Consider the following 27873-nt stretch of genomic DNA (forward strand, 5'->3'; position numbering starts at 1 on the left):
GGCCTCAAGTAATGACACCCTTGTCATAGCGTCCCAGATATATTCACACAATGGAACCAGAGGAAAGAAATACTTTTGACTTTAATATTTTATTTCCCCTTCATTTCAATTCATCTACATTGTTTATTTCAATTGTCTACTTAAAAAGATAGTGTTTAAAAATATGGGACATGATGCGTTTCTTTTTCTCTGCTTCCTAAATTCAAAACGCAAGAAAGCTGGCCACCATCTAAAGATTGTACATATTCTGTACATATGGTGAAGAACTATAGTGCAGCTGCCATAGTGCAGAACTCAGCTGAATCAAACAGACCTCTCCATACACCTAGTGTACCAGACCCCAGGTTGTGTCCCAAATGGTACCCAATTACCTATGTAGTGCACTACTTTTCACCAGCAGAGCACTATGGGCCCTGGTCAATAGTAATGCACCTCATCTCATCACATTTCCACTGAGGAAGTGTCCTGGGGTCATTTCAAACTCACTGTGTTGAAGCATCATCAGCATAAGGCTCAGAGCCTATCAACAAGTGTCCAATATTTAGATGGCATTTAGATTGACAGCTGCAATAATAGATAGATGGCCAGATTGCTAGCTTACTAGGCAGTGTGCCGGGCCGACAGATAGATGGACAGCTAGGAATGGCTTAAAGGAGATGTACAGTTATATGGCAGGAGACAGATAGATACTTAGTTGAAACAGATAAAACGAATAAATATTAACATTGCATTTTAAAACAATTTCATACAGTGTATTCAACATTCAGTATTATCTTCTTGTACATACTGTATATACAAATAGATGTGCATATGTGTTCCCACATTCTGTAGGCTAGTGCTCGTTTAAGTTGGTTGTTACATATTCAATACAAACCATTTGTTTGTTAGTGTGCTGCCATTGGCTCCCGAGCACAAAGCCAGGTAACAGAAAGATAACTTTTTCTAGAAGTAAAAATCTATAAACGATCTACCAGTGTTGTTGGCAGGAGTGTCACGGTGAACAAGGGCATAACTGTCCTAAACACAGCACGTACCTTTCTAATTCACCTGCTCTCTTCCTCGCTTAATCTCTCTCACACACGCACACACAAAATTCCAGTAACTTTCTCAGCATTCCCTGGTTTTCCAGCAACCCTGGTTGGAGGTTTCCATACTTCCCTGCTTATTCCTTCACAATTCCGGGAATCTTCCAACCAGGATTTCAGGAAAACGTGGAAATATTGTGATAGTAACCGGAATTTGTGGTACCCTACGCACGCACGCACGCACGCACGCGCACACGCACGCACGCACACACGCACACACACACACACACACACACACACACACACACACACACACACACACACACACACACACACACACACACACACACACACACACACACACACACACACACACACACACACACACTTTCAACCTCCTTTACCATACACACTTTGGGCCTATTAAGAAGGTGGCGAATAGAATACAAACACATACAGACAGGCTCTGTTAACTAACACTATGTGGAATGTTGTGTTGGTAGATCTACGGTTGAAAACACTGAGTTACGGTCTCTGCTGCATTTTAAATATGATCCCAAAACCATAGGGTCTAACTCCCCCTTCCTACATCTCAACACATCTCAACAGACAGGAACAAAGAATTAACAATCAACATAAACCCTACATCAGTCCATGATGTTTTGAACGGTCTACTGCTTTTGTTTCATAGTCATTCTCACAATAAGTTGCTGTTCTTTCTTTGGAAATGGCCTGTACACAACACGTCCAATACAGGACTCTTCTTGGATCACATCCGTGTTGTTGTGACTAGATAATGTCTGAATCTGGGTTGTCATCCAGTCATCTGACATGGCCTCTCTGAAAGGGGCAGTTCAACTGATCCAATGGCCACTTGAGTCTTTGATAAATGTTTGTTTTTCTGTGTTTCCTTGACAACCTCCTATGATTTAAATCGTTTTTCAGATGGCAGGTCTGGGCCAGTCCAGCATTCTCAAACAGCGGCCAGAAGTTTGTTTCCAGACAAGCATTGGAAAGACATGTCTCATACTGAATTTGTCCACTGTTGACATGTTCTTCATTGGACTGTCGTAAGCGGAAGGAAAGGGAACTACAGTACGCAGACACCGAAGTGCATAATACTTAGCCGCTGGAAAGGAGGAAGACCCCGACGCCCCTCTAGGGACCAACAACCTTCTCATTCTGTCCGTGGCAAAGACTTTATCCTGATTGGATAATATAATTGGCTGGTATGCAATGTGGGAGGTGCTACACTGGCCCGGAGGGGCCGGAGATAGACAGGTGGACAGACGGGAAGTGGACAGGAGATGTTAACAGAAGAGGTCTGGAGAGGTTCGGGACAGGAGTGGAAGACTTGTTCTTTTTCCCTCTTCTCCGACTTGGAAACGTCACAGAGTGAGAGAAAGACAGGAGCAGACAGACAAGACAGACAGACAGACAGACAGACAGACAGACATCTTATCCTCCACCAGATCTGGAAAGAAAGGAAACAGTGTGAGAGACTAAAAGTTGTAAGGTTGTAAATAAGTTGAGCAGTTGACAGAAGGTCTTGGTGTGAGGAGCGTCAACAAGACATGAAATGGAACTGAAAGAAAACGGCATTCTGGGTGGAATAGGTCGAGGTGGAGAAGACAAAGGCTGAGACTGACGCTAGAGTTTTGCTGTGCTATGTGGGGTTAGGTCAGAGGATGAAATCAGCTGTGAAATTAGGTCAGTGGAGGAATGAGGTTTAAGGTCAGAGGTGGGATGATGTCAGAGGTCAACTGTGAGTGAGATGGGGTCTGAGGCCATGCTGTGAAGAGCTATGGGATGGGGGGGGGGGGATGAAGGATGTCACCCTGCAGTGTCAGGGGCTAGGCCATACCTTCCTCTTCGGATATTCCTTCAACCGGGAAGAGGATGAGCAACACATTGGGAGAAGAGACACGAGGACAGGAGACACATCAGTGACAGTAGGAGACAAAGTAGGCTTAGCAACAGTAGATACTGTGTAGTGATGACAAAGGCATTTCAAAATCATGGTACAGTGCCTTCCAAAAGTATTCATAAACCCTTAAAATGGATTTAACTGTCATTTTTTTTGTCAACAATCTACACAAAATACTCTGTAATGTCAAAGTGGAAAAAATAGTTCACATTTTAAAAGGTTCATAGAAAATGTAATAACTAAAATATGGTCGATGAGTAAGTATTCAGCTCCCTGAGGCAATACATGTTAGAAACACCTTTGGCAGCGATTACAGCTGTGAGTCTTTACACACCTGGATTGTGGAAGATCAGCCCATTTATTATTTTCATGTTTCTTCAAGCTCTGTCAAGGTGTTGGGGATCATGGCTAGACAGCAATTGTCAAGATTCCTGGCCACTCAGGAAAATTCACTGTCTTCTTCGTAATCAACTCCAGTGTATATTTGGCCTTGTGTTGTAGGTTATTGTCCTGCTGAAAGGTGAATTCCTCTTCTGGCGTAAAGCAGACTGAATCAGGTTTTGTTCTAGGATTTTGCCTGTGCTTAGCTCCATCCCATGTATTTTTATCCTGAAAAACTCACCAGTATCCATACCATGATGCAGCCACCACCATGCTTGAAAAAAGTGCATTCCTTTGCCGTGTTTCTTTGTAGTATTACTTTAGTGCCTTGGTTCTGTATATTTGTATTCTTCTTTTCATTCTGTCAATTAATTCATTGTTGTGGAGTCACTACAATGTTGTTGAGCCATCTTCAGTTTTCTCCCATCACAGCCATTGAACTCTGTAACTGTTTTAAAATCACCATGGTAACATCCCCGAGCAGTTTCATTCCTGTCCTGCAGCTCAGTTCAGAAGGGATGACTGTATCTTTGACGTGTCTGGGTGGTTTAATACATAATCTACAGCATAATTATTAACTCGGCCATGCTTAAAGAGATTTTTTCAATGTCTGATTTGTTATTTTTACCCATCCACCAATCACTGCCCTTCTTTATGAGGCTTTCGAAAAAGCTCCCTGGTCTTTGTAGTTGAATCTGTGCTTGAAATTCAAAACTTGACTGAGGGACCATACATATGTGGTATGTATGGGGGACAGAGGAAGGGTTAATAACTCAAAAATCATGTCAACCCCTATTATTTCACACAGAGTGAGTCCATGTAACTTTTATGTGATTTGTTAAGCCACATTTTACTCCTGAACTCATTTCGGCTTGCCTAAACAAAGGGGCTGAATACTGAGGCAATAACTATATTTTATCACATTTCTAAAAATGATATTTTAAATTTTTTTATTCTTCCACTTTGACATTAGAGTATTTTGAGTAGATTGATGACCAAAAAGTACAATCAAATCAATTTTAAAACCACTTTGTAACACAATAACATTTGAAGAAATTCAAGGGGTCTGAATAATTTTGCAAGGCACTGTATAAAGCCTATTCAAAGTGATGTGTAGTAGATTACAAGAAGTCCAGGTTTTTGACAATTTTTTTCATACTCAAATTAATTATGTTGTAATTAGGGCTGTCACAATTACCGTATAATCGTGTAACTGACGATTATGGATGAAGGCCATCATGAAATTAAATAACGTCATAACACATTTTTTTTGTGTGTATGTGTGTGTGGGAACGAACAGCCGACTGAAGACGGGATGGCCGGGGAATCGTGCGGTAGAGTCCGTTTCCGCAGTATCGTGGACTCTTACAACGTGATGAAACTTTGTTGCGTCTTGATGAAACAAGCCAGGTGTTGTAGCAAACAAGTATTTGGTTGCCTAGGCAACTCCCCCTTCCCTGCAGCAGCACAGCACATGTAGTCAGGAGCGGACGAGAAAATGTGTGTCTTATTAAAAAAAAACGTTATTCAAATGATTATAACGGTGACCCCGGTCATTTGGCTGACAAATAACCGTCATCCAAAAATCCAAGACCGTCACAGCCGTAGTAGTAATTAACAATGTTCTTGTTTGTTCAAAGCTTACTACTACCACAAGAAGATATTGTAGAAGATATTTAACCGACCACATTAATATTGACACAGATCATGCACACATGCACACACAGTTACCCCTGCCCCCAAAAGGATTACTCATTATTCCCAGCAAAATATGAACTATTTGGAGATATTAAGTTTGATGAACCAGACAAAGAAATGTAACACACATTTGATCATTCTTGATGAAAGTGATGACAGGGAAGTGGCATAATCCTTTTGGTTCAGAGATTAAGGAGTGAACAGGCATTAGCAGGCCAGGCATGCACACAGCTAGGGCTCTACAGAGACAGCCACAGCAGCGAGGGCACTTTGGTTAGGGCACTTCTGAGTGGGCATTACTGAGTGGACACTACTTTAAAGATACTCCAAATGAAGAGCTGCACTAAGGAGAGGCATCATAGAATGAACTCTACACAAGGAGGCTTCAAAGAGAACCACAACAGTATGGGAACTTCATAGGAGACTACAGGGGAACTGTCCACTCCTGTCCCTGGCAGGAGAGCTGGGTTGGAACCAGTCTGAAGGTGTGAAGGGGAGGCATCTCTTTCTCTTCCTGGAGAGATGTATGGAGGAGGTCAGGGTTCAATTCTACTAGATCTTACAAAGTGAAGTATCGGAGGTACCAGCCCCGACACTCATACTAAATATATCCATATGTTTCAAAGCAATTGGATGGTGAACTCAACCCATGTGTCCCCACCGTCGGTGGGGCAATGAGTTGCAAAGTGGGTGAAGTCGTTTTTTTTTGGAGGGGTGTGAGTGGGGGCCTTGGGGAGAAGCAGACAGGTACACAGAGGCATGCCAGAACTCTTACTTAAATCCCCATCCTGTCCCCCCTAGGACTATAGCTGCCAGAAGAATAGCACCTGCGATGGACCCTATTATGATATTGGTGCCACTGGGACCTGCGCAGAGGAAGGAGGGGGGAGGAGGGGTGCGGAGGGGAACAAAACAACACCACCAAAAACACACGTCAGAGGACAGCATCGACACTGCACATCAACCACATCCGGAAAGAGAGAAAGAGAGAGAAGGAGAGAGAACGAGAGAAAGAGAGAGAAAGAGAGAAAGAGAGGAGGAAGAAAGAGATAGAAAAGATACCCAAAGAAAGAGAGTAGGAAAGAGAAAGGGAGAGTAAGAAAGGACGTGGGGTGGAGGAAGAGGGAGCGCGTGGGAGAGCGAGGGGAGATCAGGGAGGCGACAGTTAAAAAAAGGAGGGTGTTTTTATTACTTCTTTCTCATCCCCCTCTCTTGCTCTTTCAGCTGGACACCCTCTTGCTTAGGGTGGATTTGGTTTTTGGGGCCTATGAGAGCCCTATGAGCCCTGTGTCAATGGAAAGGAAAAGGGGATACCTAGTCAGTTGTACAACTGAATGCATTCAACCGAAATGTGCCTTCCGCATTTAACCCAACCCGTCTGAATCAGATACAGACTGTAAGATAGGAAGGAAGACACTTGAAGATAGAAGCCATGTGCCTGTAAATTATAGAAACACCCACACAAACACACAGACACCCGCATACAGTATATGCACACATGTAGAGACAAAGTCAGTCAGTTCCCCTTACTTTACTCCACTGCCCTTTCATCCAAATCATGACTAAGGCAATAGCTATCTGAAAAGCGAGACTATAGCTACCCTATACTCCATGTATGTACACAAAGAGATAACGTGATGGTAGACAGACAATGAGAGGGATACGAGGAGAACAGACAGACAAACAGACAGGCAGAGGAGCTTTGGACCTTTCTTCTCCGTGCTGGCAGGCGGCGTGGGGTCAGGGATGGGGTCAAAGACACTGCAGTCCTTCCCGGTGTAGTCCCTGTCACAGATACACTTCACCTCGTTACTGCATGTCTGAGAGAGAGAGAGAGAGAGAGAGAGAGAGAGAGAGAGAGAGAGAGAGAGAGAGAGAGAGAGAGAGAGAGAGAGTGAGAGAGAGAGAGAGATAGAGTGAGAGAGAGAGAGAGAGAGAGAGAGAGAGAGAGAGAGAGAGAGAGAGAGAGAGAGAGAGATAGAGTGAGAGAGAGAGAGAGAGAGAGAGAGAGAGAGAGAGAGAGAGAGAGAGAGAGAGAGAGAAAACAGAAAGATTAAAACAAAGCAGAACAGTAATTGGCACAGTAGTCAAGTTGTCAACGTTTACTTTTGAAAACACAAACCCAACATGGTAATATCCCTTTATTTAAATGCAGGCATGTGTGGTGGGGTGGTCCCTGTCTGCCTCCTCACCCCGTGGTCAGAGCAGGTGCGTCCCAGCGTGGAGCCGGAGCAGGTGCTGAGGTTGAAGGCTGCCACGGGGAGACAGCGGCGCTCCAGACACATCATGTTGGGGCCGCACGGCGTACCATCCTCCACGTAGCCCAGGTCTGACCCGTCCTCCAGCAGGACATGGCCCCCTCTGGACACACAGACACACAGATGGGAGAGGAGGAAGAGTAGAGAGGAGGAGTTGAGAGGCGACGATGGATACATTTATAAATGAATCTATTCTGTTCAATCTATAAGAGCCTCCCAAATATAAATCTTTAAAGGGGTAGAAAGGTACAACTCACCGGCAGTCCAGGTACTTGTTCTGGTGGTATATTGTAAGGCTGGTCACTTCCCCCTCCAGATCCCCAAACTTTGGCTTCAGCGTCATATTGGCACAGAACAGGAAACCACACAGCACATCCCTGAGAGAGAACGAGAAAGAACGAGAGAGAGGGAGAATGAGAGAAAGAGAGAGAGAGAAGGGGAGAGAGAAAGAGAGGGGAGAGAAAAAGAGATGGGAGAGAGATAGAGAGGGGAGAGAGAGGGGGGAGAGAATGGGAGAGAGGGAGAGGGGGGAGAGAGAGAGAGGGGAGAGAGAGAGAGAGAGAGAGAGGGGAGAGAGAGCGAGAGAGAGGGAGAGGAAAGAAGATGGGGGAGAAAAACAATCAGAATAATAAAACTCTGGTCACGTCTATTGTGAAATAATGAGAGTGATAAGTCATGTGATAGAAGGCTCACGGCTTGTTGCACTGCAGCCATCCCTGGCCCTCAGGACTCTGCCCACAGTTTCCCTTCTCTGTGCCCTCTGCATTCAGCTTCTCATAGCAGAAGCGGTCTGCTGAATCTGAGACAGCACACACAGACACAACACACATTAGATCCATATCACCGCCATCTGGAACTCAGATGAAGTTCCATATCAGTCCACAAGATGGCATAGGACTGTCATGGCCATAGCCATAGAAACAGTCCCCAAGACATTACTACTGGCAAGTGAGTAATTCAGGGGTGTGAAAGACATTCAAGAAATGAATGAATCATTAGTACTTACTGTAGCCCCACAGTCCCTTACACTGGCCATCGAGAGTCCTGCACTGACCACTATAACAACGACCCTGAGAGAGGGAGAGAGAGAGAGAGAGAGAGAGAAGAGAGGAGAGAGAGGAGAGAGAAGAGGTGAGAGGAGAAGAGAGAGCAAGAGAGAGAGAGAGAGAGAGAGAGGGAGGGACAGGAAGATGAAAACAAAGGATAACAGCAGGACAGACATATCTCAACAACACACTGACTGCAGAGCAAAAAAACCCATTCAAACAAAGGTGTGCCTTACCTGACTACTGTCACACATGTATCCGTCTAGCTTGTGCACATTATGTGGGCACTGCAACAGAAGAACATGACATACAGTATGGTTTACGTCAGACCAACTCATGCTCCCAAAGACTCCATCTCCCAGCATGCACCAGGGTGATCGTGTAGTGTCGAGTACAGTACCTGGCTGGAGTCTCCTGTGCAGCTCTCTGGGATGTCACAGTCATTCACAGCCTGTCTGCACACCGCTCCTCTTAGCTCATACTGACACACAAGAACAATATCAGACACACATGACATCTTACTGTCACGACCGTGTAGTAGCACCAACAGACCCGTAATAATCAAGATCGGATGCTTTTATCATTAAAACTGTGTGCGATTCTTAATAAAAAAATGTTTGGTAATGAAATGTTTGGTAATGAACGAGTTAAATACTGAAGAGGCACTAGCCTCCATAGAGTGGACTAGCTAGTGTGATGAGTGATATGTAAATGAAGTGGTGGTGGTAGTGGGGTAGAGGGACTCACCCTGCAGCCACTGCAGCACAGTCCACTACTGCACATGGCATCGTGGGTCAGGGTACACTTCTTACAGCAAGCCCCTCCACTACGGGCACACTCCTACAGACAAACACACACAGTCACTGAGACTGTTCCTCATACCAACATTAACCCTCTAGTGTCACCATGACAGTGTCTGTCTCAAATGGAACCCTAGTACTTTTATAGTGCCCTACTTTTAACCAGGGCCCATAGGGCTGTGGCAGTAGTTCCATCCATGCTGGAGGGTTCTGGTCCCTCATCATGTATGGGTTACAGTTCCTTAAAGAGACCCTCACCAGCTGAGACCCACAGTCACACTCCTCCCCTGTCTCCACGAAGCCGTTCCCACACTCAGGGGGGTCCAACAGCTGATCGAGAGACGGAGGGATAGAGGGAGAGGAGAACAGACGGAGGGAGACACAGTAGACAAGTAGGATGGGAGGAAGAAAAGAGGGGAAGAAGGGAAAAGAGAAGGTCGTAAGGAAGAGGAAGAGAGAGATAATCAAGGATGGGCACAGAGCTGTATGTAAATATCTAATATGGAGAAATGAGGACATTGGGATAATTAATTAGGCTATAAATAACGGCACTCCTGGGACCTTCAGCTTACACTCCACTCCCCACTAGAACATCAGGCTAGGCCAGCCTCCCACATCCCTCACCCACACCAACCTCACCTTGTTGGGCTTGTTGAAGAGGCAGCTCCCGCCCCCCTGGAGCAAGAACTGGATGTACTCATCAACACTGCAGCGAGAGAACTTTCTGGGCAGGTAATATCTGTACACAAAACAAGCACACACACACGCGCGCACACACACACACACACACACACACACACACACACACACACACACACACACACACACACACACACACACACACACACACACACACACACACACACACACACACACACACACACACACACACACACAGATACAGGGAGAGAGAGAGAAGAGAGAGAAGAGAGAGAGATAAAATGGTCAGAGCCAATTATAGTGTTTTTCCCCAAATTAAGTGCTAAATCAAATGTGACAATTTTTTCAGCAATTTTGCAATCTGACTCAAATGTTGCTATCTGTGGTAAAAAAAACTGCTAATTGTAGTAGATTGATTTGACAATAGCTTATCAAATCACCATTGTGTCTGGTATTAAATAAGCCAAAGCCAAACGCTTGTGAGAACATTATGTGTTCTGTAGACTGATGTACTGTATGTACAGTATATGTAGTCCTAAAGTCAATCTTTACCCAGTGTCTTCCATGATACAACCAAGCCAAGAATCAGGACATCTGCAGTCTCCTGAGAGAGATGGAGAGAGGGAGGGAAAGGAAGAAAAGGAGGGTGAAAGAGGGAGTGAAAAGTCATGCGAAAAAAATTAGATGGTTAATGACATTCATCTTGACTAGAAGGAACTTACATTTATTTACTGAGGTAAATCCTTGAGAAAAAAATATAATTATTTCACAAGTAAGTTTGAAATAAACTCAATCCATCGCTGCCTGTGCCACTCCCTCCATCCATCCATCCCTTCCTCCCTCCTTTTACTGAATCCATGGGCTCCTGTCTCCTGTCCCTACCTCTCGCTTAGTCTTTACACTATCTGTACCTGTTCCCGCTTTCTCTCCTTCTCCCTCTCTCCCCCTTCCCTTCCTTCCTTCCTTCCTTCTTTCTTTCTTTCATCCTTTCTTTCTTTCTTTCTTTCTTTCTTTCATCCTTTCTTTCTTTCTTTCTTTCTTTCTTTCTTTCTTTCATCCTTTCTTTCATCCTTTCTTTCATCCTTTCTTTCATCCTTTCTTTCTTTCTTTCTTTCTTTCTCTCTCTCTCTCTCTCCTTCCTTCCTTCCTTCCTTCCTTCCTTCCTTCCTTCCTTCCTTCCTTCCTTCCTTCCTTCCTTCCTTCCTACCTACCTACCTACAATCCACCCTCCCTCCCCCCATCACCCATCCCCCTGCTCTGATTGTCCTTACCCGCAGAGCTGCGTATGTTGTTCCACCTCATCCCAATGTTCTGACCCAGACTCTGGCACAGAGTGATGGCCATAGGACCCACGTTCCCATACTGGAACACAAACACACACATCCACCCTGTATCAATGGCATTCTGTTTGACTGAAGTTACACTCCTCACATTCTTCACGAAGAAACGAGGAAGTCAAAGAAGAGTCGTTCTTAAATGTAGTAGCTGTGTCAGTTCCTAAACCATGAGCCTGGACTATGAGCCCATTGTTGTGAGTCACAGTCCTTTGAAGCTGAGTAGGAAACACACAGGTCTCTCTTACCTCGTTGATGCCCCCTCCTCTGGTGAGAGAGCACACTCCTCCGGTGTAGGCCGTCCCACTGCGACTGCTCTGGAACGTACGCCCCCTGGAGGAGATGGAGGAGAACAGGCGTAAAACCTGGACTAAAGGACCAGGACATATTCTAGTATATATAAACCGGCTGCAACCAGTCAACAATACTGACCTCGTCCAAAATGGCACCCTATTCCTTTTATAGTGCACTCCGTTTCACCAGAGCCCTCTGGTCAAACGTAGTGCACTATTGAGGGAATGGTGTGGCACTTGGGACGCAACCACTGACTGCCCCAGGTTAGATACAGGAGCATATCAACCTCCTCTATTTTTCATTTCAGGGGGACATAGACAGGGGGCGCTCACGAGAAGAGGTGCACGGCGTCACTTTGTTCCTTAATACTGTCCTTCCTGTACTTCATGAAGTTCTGCAGCGTCGTCAACAGGTCGGTCACCACAGGAACCATGTTGGCCGACGACCAGGTCTCCATGGCAACCAGCACGATGCGTGTGTTCAGCTGTTCCCTGTAAATCTGCAGGCCAAACGAACACTGATGGTATACACAAATTCAGGAGCATGGACATAATAAGTAAGATAAACTCAGCAAAAAAAGAAACGTCCCTTTTTCAGGACCCTGTCTTTCAAAGATAATTCGTAAAAATCCAAATAACTTCACAGATCTTCATTGCAAAGGGTTTAAACACTGTTTCCCATGCTTGTTCAATGAACCATAAATGATTAATGAACATGCACCTGTGGAACGGTCGTTAAGACACTAACAGCTTACAAACGGTAGGCAATTAAGGTCACAGTTATGAAAACTTAGGACACTAAAGAGGCCTTCCTACTGACTCTGGAAAACACCAAAAGAAAGATGCCCAGGGTCCCTGCTCATCTGCGTGAACGTGCCTTAGGCATGCTGCAAGGAGGCATGAGGACTGCAGATGTGGCCAGGGCAATAAATTGCAATGTCTGTACTGTGAGACGCCTAAGACAGCACTACAGGGAGACAGGACGGACAGCTGATCGTCCAACACCTGCACAGGATTGGTAAATCCGAACATCACACCTGAGGGACAGGTACAGGATGGCAACAACAACTGCCCGAGTTACACCAGGAACGCATAATCCCTCCATCAGTGCTCAGACTGTCCACAATAGGCTGAGAGAGGTTGGACTGAGGGCTTGTAGACCTGTTGTAAGGCAGGTCCTCACCAGACATCACCGGCAACAACATTGCCTATGGACACAAACCCACCGTCGCTGGACCAGACAGGACTGTCAAAAAGTGCTCTTCACTGATGAGTCGCAGTTTTGTCTCACCAGGGGTGATTGTCAGATTCGCGTTTATCGTCGAAGGAATGAGCATTACACCGAGGCCTGTACTCTGGAGCGGGATCGATTTGGAGGTGGAGGGTCCGTCATGGTCTGGGGCGGTGTGTCACAGCATCATCGGACTGAGCTTGTTGTCATTGCAGGCAATCTAAACGCTGTGCGTTACAGGGAAGACATCCTCCTCCCTCATGTGGTACCCTTCCTGCAGGCTCATCCTGACATGACCCTCCAGCATGACAATCATCCATACTGCTCGTTCTGTGTGTGATTTCCTGCAAGGCAGGAATGTCAGTGTTCTGCCATGGCCAGCGAAGAGCCCAGATCTCAATCCCATTGAGCACGTCTGGGACCTGTTGGATCGGAGGGTGAGGGCTAGGGCCATTTTCCTCAGAAATGTCTGGGAACTTGCAGGTGCCTTGGTGGATGTGTGGGGTAACATCTCACAGCAAGAACTGACAAATCTGGTGCAGTCCATGAGAAGGAGATGCACTGCAGTACTTAATGCAGCTGGTGGCCACACCAGATACTGACCTTTTGACCCCCCCTTTGTTCAGGGACACATTATTCAATTTCTGTTAGTCACATGTCTGTGGAACTTGTTCAGTTTATGTGTCAGCTGTTGAATCTTGTTATATTCATACAAATATTTACACATGTTAAGTTTGCTGAAAATAAACGCAGTTGACAGTGAGAGGACGTTTCTTTTTTTGCTGAGTTTATGTGAGATTGTTATTATAGGCTACAACCTAGCCTATGATTATTGATATGGCTTTAACTTCAACAACAATATCATCATAATTGACGATGGGTATCAGTATAAAAGTTAAGGATGAAGTGACAGAGCTCTTACTGCATCAGCCATATTGACCACTGCTTTGGCAAAGTTCCTGGCCTGGGTAGTGGAGCGTCGCAGCTGCACAAACTGCAGACAGACAGCAAAACGTTAGGTACAGTGTGTGCGTGTCACACACACGCATGGACGCACACACATCAATTATTTTCAGGAAACGCTAACTCACCATTTCGTAGTCGTTGACCACCATCAGCTCGATGTATTTGGTCTCTGACTGCACGGTGGGCCTGCGTGGCAGCTGTCTCTTAGAGCGCCTCAGCACCTCACTGGCCCGGGGATCCTTCATCTGCTCCTCATCATTACCTCTGGCTCTATCCCCCTCACTGTCGTCTGTGCAGTCTGGACACAATACAACACGGAGGACCGAGAAATGACATCAAAGAGCATGGATCTACCAACATCAATGCGTCTTCTCATTGGTAAGTACGAACATCAATGATTGTATAAAGGAGAGAGGATGTAGGACGTTGCCAGTACCTTGACAGTCTGGGGATAGTCTGACATCAGGCATCCTACGCACTAGGTGGGCCCCTTCAGTCTGGAGAGGAGTCAATGAGACACCAGGAGAAAACAATACCATCTTTACTACGTTCATCCATATTCCTCATCTGCATCCATGTTACTATGAATCAATCAATCAATAACATCAACGCTACTACACAGGGCTATCTATACCGTTATCTCCCAACCAGCACACACTCACCTGATTGGTCCCGTCGAAAAGAGGCTCAATCCCATAAGAGAACCTCCCATCAGAAAACATACCACTGAGAGAGAGAGAGAGAGAGAGAGAGAGGGGAGAGAGAGAGAGAGAGAGAGAGAGAGAGAGAGAGAGAGAGAGAGAGAGAGAGGGAACACGTTCATTATATATCTGTAAGACTCCCATTGTATAGCAGTGATATTAGTACATGAAGATCAAAGATACCATATAGCCTATCAAAGGCATAGTGCCAGTACTGTACCGAGTCAGTGTGGTGAGGCAAGGCCATTGACAGACAGTTTATAGCTATGGGGAGAATCTCACCATAGGCCAAGGCAGGTGGAGAGAGCTGCCCAGGACTCTGGTAAGCCCCTCAACCTCCCTTGATAGTAGCAGTGCTCCCCTCCCTGTGGACACAAAGACCATACCATTGTTAATGTACAGTCACATGCTCAAGTAAGTTGACTGTGTAGTGGTACATTGGTTTGCAGGTTTCCACACACTGACTGAGAAGGACGGTGATGCTCATTTCACAGTCCCCTAAAAAACCTATATGGAGTCCCCAGGAGTTGTGCTTTAAACAGTTTCTACTTCTATTCTCTCTCTGTCTCTCTCTCTGTCTCTCTCTCTCTCTCTCTCTCTCTCTCTCTCTCTCTCTCTCTCTCTCTCTCTCTCTCTCTCTCTCTCTCTCTCTCTCCCTCTCTTCCTCCCTCCATTATACTGCTAGCTGTATGTACTATATGCGACCTACTTGTCCTCAACTCTACTCTCTTCCACTCTACTCTATTATACTCTACTCTATTCCACTCTACTCTATTCCACTCTACTCTAGTCCACTCTACTCTATTACACTCTACTCTATTCTACTCTACTCTATTCCACTCTACTCTATTACACTCTACCCTATTCCACTCTACTCTATTACACTCTACTCTATTCTACTCTATTCCACTCTACTCTATTACACTCTACCCTATTCCACTCTACTCTATTCCACTCTACTCTATTACACTCTACCCTATTCCACTCTACTCTATTCCACTCTACTCTATTACACGCTACTCTATTCCACTCTACTTTAGCTACCGCTCTGACAATGGAGGGGTCTTCTGTTGCAGGGAGCTTATAAATAAATCCAACATTATGTTGCCCCACAGTGGGAACAGCTTGGAAGGAACAACATGGAGCGAGAATGCATTGGGCTGGCTAAGAATAAACCTGTATCACAACCGGCCGTGGTTGGGAGTCCCATAGAGCGGCGCACAATTGGCCCAGCGTCGTCCAGGTTTGGCAGGTGTAGGCCGTCATTGTAAATAAGAATTTGTTTTTAACTGACTTGCCTAGTTAAATAAAGGTGAAATAAAATAAAAATGTACATTTGAGCAGTGGATGTCAAAGTGTGGAAGAGGAGGACCACACACATGAGACCTTCAACACAGATGAAGAAGAGGGCATCCAGCTAGAACACTAATGCTCATTCTGAATAAAACATCTACCTTGCCTGCGACCATCTGAGCCCCATCCTTCATTGGTGTGAAAGAGCTGGCCTAGTGTAACACTTAAAATGTTTAAAACAATTCCTCTTAAAACTGCAGAGCAAATAAAACCATTGGCAGTAAAAACATCCCCTTGGTTGGAGAACTCCCCAAACACTTCTTACACATGGCTAGAAAGACAATGAGAACACAGTAACAATTAACAACACAATTAGCAGTTGGGGTGTGTGCAACCAGTAATCAGGACACGCTATGGAATGTTTGAATTGAATGGCAAATAAACAGAAATACAAAGACAAGCATATTAGCCTACTTGCTTTGACAGTTATACACTCATTGGCCTGTTTATTAGGTATAGCCATCTAGTAATAGGTCGGACCACTCTTTGCCCTCCAGAACAGCCAGAATTCTTTGGGGTATGGAAACGTTGCTCAATTGGTATCAAGGGACCTAACGTGTGCCAGGAAAACATTCCCCACACCATTACACCACCGCCACCAGCCTGTACCGCTGACACCAGGCAGTATGGGGCCATGGACTCGCACTGCTTACACCAAGTCCTGACTCTGCCATCAGCATGACGCAACAGGAACTGGGATTCATCGGACCAGGCAATGTTTTTACACTCCGCAATTGTCCAGTGTTGGTGATCGCGTGCCCAGTGGATCCACTTCTTCTTGTTTTTAGCTGATAGGAGTGGAACCTGATGTGGTAGTCTGCTGCAATAGCCCATCCGTGAAAAGGACTGACAAGCTGTGCGTTCCAAGATGCCGTTCTGCACACCACTGTTGTACTCAGCGGTTATTTGCCTGCTTGTGACCCATCTGTTAGCTAGCCATTCTCCTTCGACCTCTCATCAACGAGCTGATTTCTCCAACAGGACTGATGCTGACTGGGTGTTTTTTGTTTGTCGCACCATTCTCAGTAAACCCTAGACACTGTTGTGCCTTAAAAGCCCAGGAGGCCGGACGTCTCTGAGATACTGGAACCGGCACGCCTGGCACCAGCGATCATACCACTCAAAGTAGCTGAACAGTAACTGAATGCCTTGATGCCTGTCTGCCTGCTTTAAATAGCAAGGGCGGCCACGAGACTCACTATCTGTAGGAGCGAACCATTTTCATGAACGGGGTGGCCACTGAGTATAAGTCTTAAGCCCAGGTGAAGGCCTCTCCTTCACAATTAGTCTCCTTCAAAAGATTAGAAACACTTTCCCCTAATGGCTGATCTGAAGTAGTCATTGAGCCACTACTGAGTATGAGATTGGGATAGCAGGAATACAAAACCACTCTAATAAAAGCAGAGATAGAGACACAGCAACCACAGCTGGCATAGAGTCAAGCACTCGGCCTGGTCTGGCTGGTCTGGGAGTGTGAGTATGTGGCTCCATCCCTGCAGGCGTACTGTACATCCTCCCACCCACACCACTGCTCTCTGAAGGAACCAACTGTCTGCAAACACACACACACACACACACACAGAAGGACTCTCTCTGATACCATCACCCATCCTGCCGTTGTATTCACTGGCCTTTTACTCAAATTTTTCCTCTTCCTTCTTCTCCACTTTCCCTCTCTCTCTCTCTCTCTCTCTCTCTCTCTCTCTCTCTCTCTCTCTGTGTCTTCTTTCATTCTCCTCTCTGCCAAGAACTTAATGACACTGCAGAGCTGACTCGTTGCCATGGGAACAAGCTCCTGATTGGCTAGTGAGGGCAGAGGGAGAGTTGGGAATGAGAGTGGGTGGGGATGAGAGGGAGGCTCTTGCTGAGGCTGGGGGGGCGAGGGGCAGTAAGTAATGTGTGTAGTACAATGAACCAAATAGAAAAAACGACTTTTCCCCAATGGTTTTCTAGAGGCACTGACATTCCTGTAGTAGTCTACTGGCCACTCAATTACACTGTAGCATTCATTTATTTTGGTGAGATGGTGGTCAACACTAATGTCATTTCAATCTGATAAGTGTCGCCACCAGGATGGACGTATCTGATTTCAGTAAGACACAAAACAGATCTCTGTAGCCTACTGGACAATAGCATACAATGTCAACAGTATGTCTACAGTATGTCAACAGTATTGCAACAGTATGTCTACAGTATGTCAACCGTATGTCTACAGTATGTCTACAGTATGTCAACAGTATGTCTACAGTATGTCAACCGTATGTCTACAGTATGTCTACAGTATGTCAACCGTATGTCTACAGTATGTCAACAGTATGGCTACAGTATGTCTACAGTATGTCAACCGTATGTCTACAGTATGTCTACAGTATGTCAACCGTATGTTTACAGTATGTCTACAGTATGTCAACAGTATGTCTACAGTATGTCAACCGTATGTCTACAGTATGTCTACAGTATGTCAACCGTATGTCTACAGTATGTCTACAGTATGTCTACAGTATGCAGAAAACACAGAATCTTTTCCAGAGGCATGGTTAGAACTTCTATTATAACTAGGGCCGTGTGTTTTGCGCAATCATGTTACATAGCAAGAATTGATCCTGTATTTTAAGCCTTATCCAAAAAATGAATTACACCAACAAATTAAAGCAGTTGTCTGAGGATGGTGCTGGATCTGACATAAAAAGAAAATGGTACAGTTTGTTGAAAAAGCTTTAAATAACGGTTAAAATCCAGGCATATCAAATGATTGCGCAAAATACAGGGCCCTAATTATAACACACAAACACACAAACACACACACTACCATAGACTGCGAGGGTTTGCCGTCTTGGTGAAAGTGCCGCTCCACGTAGTCTGAGGACAGGAGGTTGCTGCAGAGAGAAAACACAGAGCCACCTCTGTTATTATGACAGAGACCTCTCTCATAAACTATACCGCAAGCCAAGCTCTACACAACGTCTAAGACAACGAGGCGCACCCTTTATGTTTAGGATTTATCCTCGTTCTCTGCGTCTCTATTCTGCTTGGGAATAGATATGCAGTCGTTACGAATATAGTCCGTTCTTAACGTAATTCCATTTCAGTGTTCATGCATGAGGGCGTTGTGTAATGCATGGCTGTAGAGTACAGCATATGGATGTGATTTAGGACGTTATCGTAGCTAGGCAGTAGCCCAGTAGCCGTAACAGAGTAGCGGTGGTCTGGCTGTTGTGTTGACTCCTTTACTGTGCTGTAGGGGAGTTACAGTACATTAAGCACATTAATAATAAAGTCATGACAATCCAGGCCTCCCTCCCTCTCTCTCTCTCTCTCTCTCTCTCTGTCCCCCCCATCCCCCTCTTTCTCTCTTTCTGTCTCCCGTCTCTCTCTCTTCTGTCTCTCTAGGGTGGTTAGCTGTATTGATGGAGCTCTCGGGTCTCTGTGTCCCTAACGCTCCACTAAACATTTGATTATGTGTCATAAATGGAAGGAGAAAAGTGTATTTGCTAACGGTAGCGGTTATGGAAATGCCAATGTTGATGATTGTGGCGATTAAGAAAATACGGACTGGTGGAAATGGGTGCGGCGAATACGTCAATCAAGTTGATGAATCCAAATTGTGCACAAATCAAATGTACTCACTGGTTTAACTCCAGGTCCAGGGTGAAGGTGTGTCCGAAGGTTTCCACCTGGAAACAACTCTGGGCCAAATGGACTGGCTTAAATAGGGAGAGAGAGAGAGACATTACAGGAAGAACCACTTAAAAGTTAACCACTCTGATAGTGGTTCACCCATTTGGTGAGTCACAATGATAGCTATCATTCTATAAGAAGTATAACAAACCAAAATACATACTGTACAAATGCATTTCTGCCAGCGCAATACTGCATATGTGTCAAAAGCATTTTAGCAGCTAACATAGTCGGATTGATAAAGTGTCCATTGATTTGGCTGGACTGAATCCATTCCAACAGGCAGTCCTGAAGCCATCCGGGAAGTGCATTTGTATTCAGCGATAGAGATGGACGGGAAGAGGGTTTACGGGAAAGGAGAAAGCTTTACATTTCCATCTACATTAAGCTGGTGTGAAGCCAATGTGTCCCTACTGTCGGCTGCCAAAAAATTGAGAGGTAAAGGAGAAGGCAATGGGGAGCTTTACTGGCTGCCAGAGATTTATAGCAGTCAAAACACAGTGTCGCCAAAAGCACAAACAGTGCCAGCATTCAATCCCAGCCCACTGTAATTCTGTCTGCAGGATACAGGCTGCAGTGAATCATTGGACTTTCACTGAAACAAGACTCCCATTCGGAAATCATTCCCTCCAATGATTCCACACAACTCAACTTCAGCTGGAGCAGGGAGAGGGTAGTCCTGCTTGTTTATTTTGGTCAATCAATAGATCAGTAGATTTGTTTGAATCGATCAGTATTTATCAGCCCTGAATCATAACATCCCTCGGGATATTTAGGTGGCAACCAGCAACACCTCTGTCTGTAACACCAAGGCATCTTGATACTGTTCTAGTCCCAAAGTCAGTCCTCCGGGAACCTTGTGATAGCAGGTTCATTACTTAGTAACAACCAGTGATTGTAAATAACTATCTGAAATGGGCACATGCTGTAGAAACAGATGTATCTTCACGTCCAGTCCCTTGATAAGCAAAGCCACTTGAGGAAACAGTAGGCTGTACAACTTGGAATCAAAGTTTACCTATGGAATAGTTGATCAATCCATGAGTCAGAATGACAGCTAGGAATATTCCATCTAAACTTATTTAGAATCCTCTGTAAAAAAAATAAGTAAATTATGACTACAAAAAAATACAACTGAGGCAAAAAAAAATATTAAATGTAACCAACATTTAAACCCTCCTAATTAAGTAAAAATATCACCCTTTACCAATTATACCACTTCACAAAAACAACTCCAAAAACAACAACACTGGGCTTTTACACAATCTCCATCCAAATACCCATGAGCCTCTTTAAATATTTCAATCACATCACACAATAGGTTAACAAGCAGCGTAATCAGAGCGAGAATTATCTCCAGATGAGTGTAATGATTCTCTCAACCAACTCAACTCAACACTTAACCCACCAGAAGGGTATATTACAAAGCAGGATCAATAAGTTAGCCAGCTAACTTTGATAAAGAACCAGAAATAGCTATTGATTTTCTGATTCATTAAGAAAGCTTAACTTAGACATGTGTTTTTGGTTGTTGAGTCAATTCGACCATACTCATTTCAAGCTTATCCTTAAAACAAATGAAGTTATTTCCGAATATTTAGGTGATCTCACGCAGATGAGCAGGGCCCCCACTGATAGACGTAGACCTACATAGAACCACACCCTCAATCCCACTTACAACTTCCTCTTCAGAGAAAGAGAGAGGGTGTATGAAAAAGAAAGAAAGAAAAGGGTTGGAGGGTGAGGTAGAGATAAAAGGGGAAAAAAGAGGGTGATTTGTACCAGTGGAGTTTTTAGCCCAAGTAGCACTTCTGACACAGGCCTGTTGAATCATTGATGGGGACATAAACTCAGCGAAAAAAGTAACGTCCCTTTTTCAGGACCCTGTCTTTCAAAGATAATTCGTAAAATCCAAATAACTTCACAGATCTTCATTGCAAAGGGTTTAAACACTGTTTCCCATGCTTGTTTAATGACCCATAAACAATTAATGAACATGCACCTGTGGAACGGTCGTTAAGACACTAACGGCTTACAGACGGTAGGCAATTAAGGTCACAGTTATGAAAACTTAGGACACTAAAGAGGCCTTTCTACTGACTCTGAAAAACACCAAAAGAAAGATGCCCAGGGGCCCTGCTCATCTGCGTGAACGTGCCTTAGGCATGCTGCAAGGAGGCATGAGGACTGCAGATGTGGCCAGGGCAATAAATTGCAATGTCCGTACTGTGAGACGCCTAAGACAGTGCTACAGGGAAACAGGACGGACAGCTGATCATCCTCGCAGTGGCAGACCACGTATAACAACACCTGCACAGGATCAATACATCCGAACATCTCACCTGCGGGACAGGTACAGGATGGTAACAACAACTGCCCGAGTTACACCAGGAATGCACAATCCCTCCATTAGTGCTCAGACTGTCCGCAATAGGCTGAGCGAGGCTGGACTGAGGGCTTGTAGACCTGTTGTAAGGATGGTCCTCACCAGACATCACCGGCAACAACGTCGCCAATGGACCCAAACCCCCCGTCGCTGGATCAGACAGGACTGGCAAAAAGTGCTCTTCTCTGACAAGTCGCGGCTTTGTCTCACCAGGGGTCATGGTTGGATTCTCGTTTATCGTCGAAGGAATGAGCGTTACACCGAGGCCTGTACTCTGGAGCAGGATCGATTTGGAGGTGGAGGGTCCGTCATGGTCTGGGGCGGTGTGTCACAGTATCATCGGACTGAGCTTGTTGTCATTGCAGGCAATCTCAACGCTGTGCGTTACAGGGAAGATATCCTCCTCCCTCATGTGGTACCCTTCCTGCAGGCTCATCCTGACATGACCCTCCAGCATGACAATGCCACCAGCCATACTGCTCGTTCTGTGCGTGATTTCTTGCAAGACAGGAATGTCAGTGTTCTGCCATGGCCAGCGAAGAGTCCATTGAGCACGTCTGGGACCTGTTGGATCGGAGGGTGAGGGCAAGGGCCATTTCCCCCAGAAATGTCCGGGAACTTGCAGGTGCCTTGGTGGAAGAGTGGGGTGACATTTCACAGCAAGAACTGGCAAATCTGGTGCAGTCCATGAGGAGGAGATGGACTGCAGTATTTAATGCAGCTGGTGGCCACACCAGATACTGACTGTTACTTTTGATTTTGACACCCCCCCCCCCCCTTTGTTCAGGGACACATTATTCAATTTCTGTTAGTCACATGTCTGTGGAACTTGTTCAGTTTATGTCTCAGTTGTTGAATCTTGTTATGTTCATACAAATGTTTGCTGAAAATAAACGCAGTTGACAGTAAGAGGACGTTTCTTTTTTTTCTGAGTTTACTTCAACACACCATTGAATAATAGAGGAATGGAGGAGAGAGGAGCTCTCCATGAGATCTGAATATTTCACTCCACAGAGCCTTTTATCATAAGGCCAAGCAGATAAAATCACATTCACACAACAGGCTTCTGTTTCAGATCTCTTTCAGATGCTCTTCTCTCCGGTGGACTGTAATTATGAATCTGTGGCATTGGGTGGCATAGTGGGGGAGTACAGTAGGTCAAAAGGTTTGGGGTTCAAGTCCCAGATATTGTGCCGCAACATAGAGTGTAATGACCGTTGGTTACAGGTAAATATATATACAAAATAAAAATATAAACGCACTGTGGAACAATTTCAAAGATTTTACTGAGTTGCAGTTCATATAAGGAAATCAGTCAATTGAAATAAATTCATTAGGCCCTAATCTATGGCTTTCACATGACTGGGAATACAGATATGCGTCTGTTGGCCACAGATATTGTCACAGGTGTCGTAGGAATTAGACCAAAACGCAGCGGGAATATGTATACTCATCTTCTTTTTTATTGAAGAAGGAAAACAAAAATAAACACGTATACAAAAATAAACACGTATACAAAAACAACGACGAAACAGTCTTGTAAGGCTACTAGGCTATACAAAGAACAACTACCCACAAAAACCCCATGAAAAAAACCCCTACTAAATAGGACCTTCAATTAGAGGCAACGAGGAACAGCTGCCTCCAATTGAAGGTCAAAACAATAAACTAGACATGAAATAGAAAAACTCGAAAATAGAACATAGAAATACAAAACATAGAACACAACCCAAAAACCCCGACAACACAAAACAAACACACCCCTGCCACGTCCTGACCAAACTACAATAACAAATAACCTCTTTTACTGGTCAGGACGTGACAGATATATATATGAAAAAGGTGGAGGCGTGGATCAGAAAACCAGCCAGTATCTGGTGTGACCACCATTTGCCTCATGCAGTGCAAAACATCTCCTTCGCATAGAGTTGGTCAGGCTGTTGATTGTGGCCTGTGGAATGTTGTCCTACTCCTCTTCAATGGCTGTGTGAAGCTGCTGGATATTGTTGGGAACTGGAACACGCTGTTGTACACGTTGATCCAGACTCCAGAGCATCCCAAACATGCTCAATGGGTGACATGTCTGGTGAGTATGTTGGCCATGAAAGAACTAGGACATTTTCAGCTTCCAGAAGCAGATGAATGTCACGACAATGGGCATCAGGATCTCATCACGGTATCTCTGTGTATTCCAATTGCCATCAATAAAATGCAATTGTGTTCGTTGCCTGTACGTAGCTTATGCCTGCCCATACCATCACCCCACCACCACCATGGTGCACTCTGTTCACAATGTTGATATCAGCAAACCACTCACCCACACAATGCAAATACTGCGGTTGTGAAGCCAGTTGAACATACAACCAAATTCTCTAAAAATGTCATTGGAGGCGGCTTATGGTAGAGAAATTAACATTAAATTCTCTGGCAACAGCTCTGGTGGATATTCCTGTAGTCAGCATGTGAATTGCACGCTCCCTCTAAACTTGAGACATCTGTGACATTTTGTTGTGTGACAAAACTGCACATTTTAGAGTGGCCTTTCTTGTCCCCAGCACAAGGTGTAATGATCATGCTGTTTAATCAGTTCCTGATATGCCACACCTGTCAAGTGGATGGATTATCTTGGCAAAGGAGAAATGCTCACTAACAGGGATGTAAACAAACGTGTGCACAAAATTTGAGAGAAATAAACTTTTTGTGCATATGGAACATTTCTGGGTTGTTTTATTTCAGCTCATGAAACATGGGACCAACACACATGTTGCGCTTATATTTTTGTTCAGTGTATATACAAGCAAGATGAAGACACCTGGAGGTTCAGAGCAAGAACAGCACACCTGCCAGTCACAGAGTGGAAGTTAGGGCATTATGGGACTGATGATAGACTTGTGCAGTTTGGGATGGATCTTAAGATACACTTGAAAACAAGAGACAGGCCAAAACAGGCAAGACAGGGTTCGCACAAGTAATTTGGGTGGGGAGAAACCATTACAATTTCAACAATGAACTGGGAATTTAATACAAAAGAGGGAATTCAAGAGAGAGAACGAAAACGAATAAATAACACTCCAATAAAAACAGGTTGCCACACCCACTTCTCCATTACAGACAGTGGTCTATACTTACCGAGGTACCTTCCGTGGTATTCTTCACGCGGGTATCCAAATAGCCGTGGGACTTTTCTTCCTCCGACTCCATCTGCTGCACCAGCCGCTTTGGATAGGCGACTTCGGCCGCAATGTCGCTGCTGTCTCCCCGCTCATCTGGCGAGAACCAGTCCCACAAACTCGCATCCCTCACCAAAGTCGACCTACCGCCGCCTGTAACGCAGGAGACCTGATAACTGCCAATTTTAAACCACACACGGATTATCACACAGAAAAACGAGAATTCTTGTTTTAAAAATGATATTTGACATGAATAGGCTGATATGGCACCACGTCAGGCGCTGGTTCTACAGTACGCGCAAGCCCTTGATGTAAAAGGCGACAGCGCTGCGGTGAAAATGTGTTGATGCAGCAAATCTACCGCATCCGTAGAGCTGAAGGAGAGGGATCTTATTAAAAACACTACGTTATTGGCACAGAGGCAACTATCTCCAGCTGCGCGCTACCCCCACACACACTATTGTAGACTAGTCTACAGAGGAAGAAGTGATTGCAGATGCAAAAATTGGGGATAGTGTACATTGGGCAGGGGTAAACTTGGAAATGAAAAGGGTGCTTCCTCCCTCTCCCGTCATCCCTCTTACCTGACACGGCAAGCCTCTCGCCCACTGCAGCAAAGACCAAGCACCACACCGCCAGCATGATGTTCACATATTCCCCCGAATTAACATCGAGTGCGTTACAATGTAACAGGCGCAGATAAAAAGAAAACCGACGCTCAAACGATTATGGCGAGAGAGAAAAAACACCGACTGAATCTGGTTGACAGTTGACGCTCGTCCTCTCAGCTCCCCATTCAACTCGTAGCATACAGTCTCACCGATATCAGGCAATTGAATGAAATAGCCTATCACGAAATGAAAAAACAAATAGGCATAATAGCCTATGCCAGAGCCGATCAATATTGGAATTGGCAAATTAGCCTAGATTATGTAGAATAGGTCAAATGGGGAGATTTGAGTGCTCGTATGCATAAATCCTACATGATTGTGCGTGTGTAAGCTGTATGTATGCATGAGTGTATGCGAATCTGCGGTATGTGGAAATGGTAGATAGAAAATGAACAGAATTGCGTTGGGTCTGCGGTGATGAGGACACGTGGGACCATAGTACCCTCCCCTCATTCTATCTCCAAGCGTCCTTCCGTTGCCATGCAGTTCTCTATCTGCACAAGAGCGGATGCGACAACCTGGGTACCAAGGTGCCAATTGAGGTAAACATAGTAGGGTTTTGTGTGTTCATTCATTTTCTATGAGGACTTATGGATGGCTCGAGTCAACACGAGTAATTCATGAAGATCCTGAATAGATAGGTCCATCCATGGATGGATGAGGTGGGAAAAATGTTCTTCAGAGAAAACACAATAAATAGCCTGCAGTGTCCTATAGAAATGGACTTTCATTGTCCATGGGCCTACATATTGGTCAGTATTGTGTTGCAGCTAAACTTACTAACAGAATGTATTGTAGTAAACAAAATGGAGATCCACACAGCAATTGAAAAGTGGTATCCAACAGCATGACATGGTGCAACCATTGTGCCCAGAGGTGTGTATGGTAAATACAGATGCCATTCTCCCTCCCTATCTCCAGCTGTCCACTACCATGAGCAGACACAGAAGCTGCAGGCACACATTGTGAAATGGGACAGTGAAGAGTGTGGAGTGATGACAAGCTATTGTTGGAAGAAGTGGGCTTGACTAGCAGGCTGTGTGTGTGTTGGAGCTGATAAGAAGTGTCCCGAGGTGACTCCATGTAAGCTGGATGTCTTAGATGATCATACAGATAGCTGAATGTGCAGAACGATGGCTATTGTTCTGCACAAAATAATAATCATGCCGTAATGTGCCATTTCATTAAAGGAGAATTTAACTTTTTTACAACCAAATCAACATTTTTGATGTAAATGGGATGTTATAGAAGGGTCCAGACTAGAGGTCTTCACTGGTCTGACTGAACCCGAATACCCGAGACCCGACCAGGGAACCGAGTGGTTCTGGGTCCAAAATTGTATATTTTCCCTCGGGTCTGGGTCGGGTCCTGTTTGATTGTCATTGGGTCTTGGGTCTATGTAACTATAGCTGTAGACCCGAGTGGACCCGAATGGACCTGTCAATGGCTCTGTATAGCTTATAGCATATTTATTTTACGCTAATATGGTGAATTTATTGACATATTTATTAACATATAAATACATATTTATTAACAAGAAGAGCAACTTGGCTGGTTTTTGGGTCACTCGGTTCCAATTGGGTCTGGTCTAGACCCGGACCCGTTAGGGTACAGGTCGAGTCTAGGTCTGGTTGTCGTCGGGTCTATTTGGGTTCAGGTCTGATTTTCTCCGGTCAAAGTCCCCCTTTTTTTGTTAATGATCGGGTCTGTTTGGGTCCAGGTCCAACTTTTAAAACCCATGAAGACCCGTTTTTTGGTGATTTCACTTGTTTTTGAGACACTTACCCCAACCAGCAATTCACTTTCTCATCCTCATTGTGTAGTACGGGGGCTCTGAAAAATCATGAACAAATGCTCCAAAAATACCCAAATATGCAATTTTAAAAATGAAAACACTCTCAGTATAGTGATATTGGTCCCTCAGAATTTGTGGGCTAAAAATGAGGACTCTATAGTGAATATCTTCTCACTACTGTGATTATCATGTCTTTGAACGTGAATATCTTCTCCTCAGCCACCCAGGCCATGGGCCACCCAGACCATCCTTCTACTTCAGGAGCGCCCATATAGCTGGAGTGCACTAAGGCCATGACTGAGATGCACTTGCCAACTTTGCGTTCTGCCTAATGCTGCAGTCATATTCATAACCAAGTGGGAAGTTGGTAATTTCCAGTTGTGAAGTAGTAAATACGAGTTGGATGCATTCCTGTGCTTTAAACTTGTTGAGAAACGCTGATTAGCTAATGGCAAACAAGCTGTGTCAACAATAAACTAAAATTACAGCTATCATGCTCA

General features: G+C 44.8%; 1 protein-coding gene across 6 annotated transcripts; it reads right to left on the reverse strand.

The window, feature by feature from the left end:
• Nucleotides 1–70: 70 nt before the first annotated feature.
• On the reverse strand, nucleotides 71–25979 carry LOC106607274 (disintegrin and metalloproteinase domain-containing protein 11). 6 transcript variants are annotated; one of them, XM_014204076.2, is made up of 26 exons: nucleotides 25492–25978; nucleotides 24867–25060; nucleotides 19301–19377; nucleotides 18483–18549; nucleotides 14603–14685; nucleotides 14282–14345; nucleotides 14056–14116; nucleotides 13745–13917; nucleotides 13576–13647; nucleotides 11756–11922; nucleotides 11378–11462; nucleotides 11067–11157; nucleotides 10348–10399; nucleotides 9775–9874; nucleotides 9292–9465; nucleotides 9083–9175; nucleotides 8736–8816; nucleotides 8572–8622; nucleotides 8296–8359; nucleotides 7983–8088; nucleotides 7547–7666; nucleotides 7224–7392; nucleotides 6740–6851; nucleotides 5807–5897; nucleotides 2890–2907; nucleotides 71–2499 (listed from the first exon to the last, which is right to left on the reverse strand). In XM_014204076.2, the coding sequence occupies exons 1-26, from the start codon at nucleotides 25547–25549 to the stop codon at nucleotides 2484–2486; spliced, it is 2439 nt and encodes an 812-aa protein (XP_014059551.1). In that variant the 5' UTR covers nucleotides 25550–25978; the 3' UTR covers nucleotides 71–2483. The 6 variants fall into 6 exon arrangements, 5 of the variants coding, with proteins under 5 accessions (XP_014059551.1, XP_014059554.1, XP_014059550.1 ...); XM_014204079.2 differs by having other exon boundaries at nucleotides 9394–9465; nucleotides 25492–25976; XR_006770238.1 differs by having other exon boundaries at nucleotides 5807–6851; nucleotides 25492–25979.
• Between the last annotated feature and the right edge of the window lie 1894 nt (nucleotides 25980–27873).

The sequence above is a fragment of the Salmo salar genome, chromosome ssa06, assembly GCF_905237065.1.
Source record: "Salmo salar chromosome ssa06, Ssal_v3.1, whole genome shotgun sequence".
NCBI classification, from domain to species: domain Eukaryota; kingdom Metazoa; phylum Chordata; class Actinopteri; order Salmoniformes; family Salmonidae; genus Salmo; species Salmo salar.

What these genes read in the sequence shown, in the direction of transcription:
- LOC106607274 (XM_014204075.2), bottom strand. Translation starts at nt 25,549, where the DNA reads ATGCTGGCGGTGTGGTGCTTGGTCTTTGCTGCAGTGGGCGAGAGGCTT. An exon ending in GCACAGGAGACTCCAGCCAG is followed by an intron (nt 8,623 to 8,735) that starts GTACTGTACTCG and finishes CTTCTGTTGCAG; the next exon opens with TGCCCACATAATGTGCACAA. An exon ending in GCACCTGCTCTGACCACGGG is followed by an intron (nt 6,852 to 7,223) that starts GTGAGGAGGCAG and finishes TCTCTCTCTCAG; the next exon opens with ACATGCAGTAACGAGGTGAA.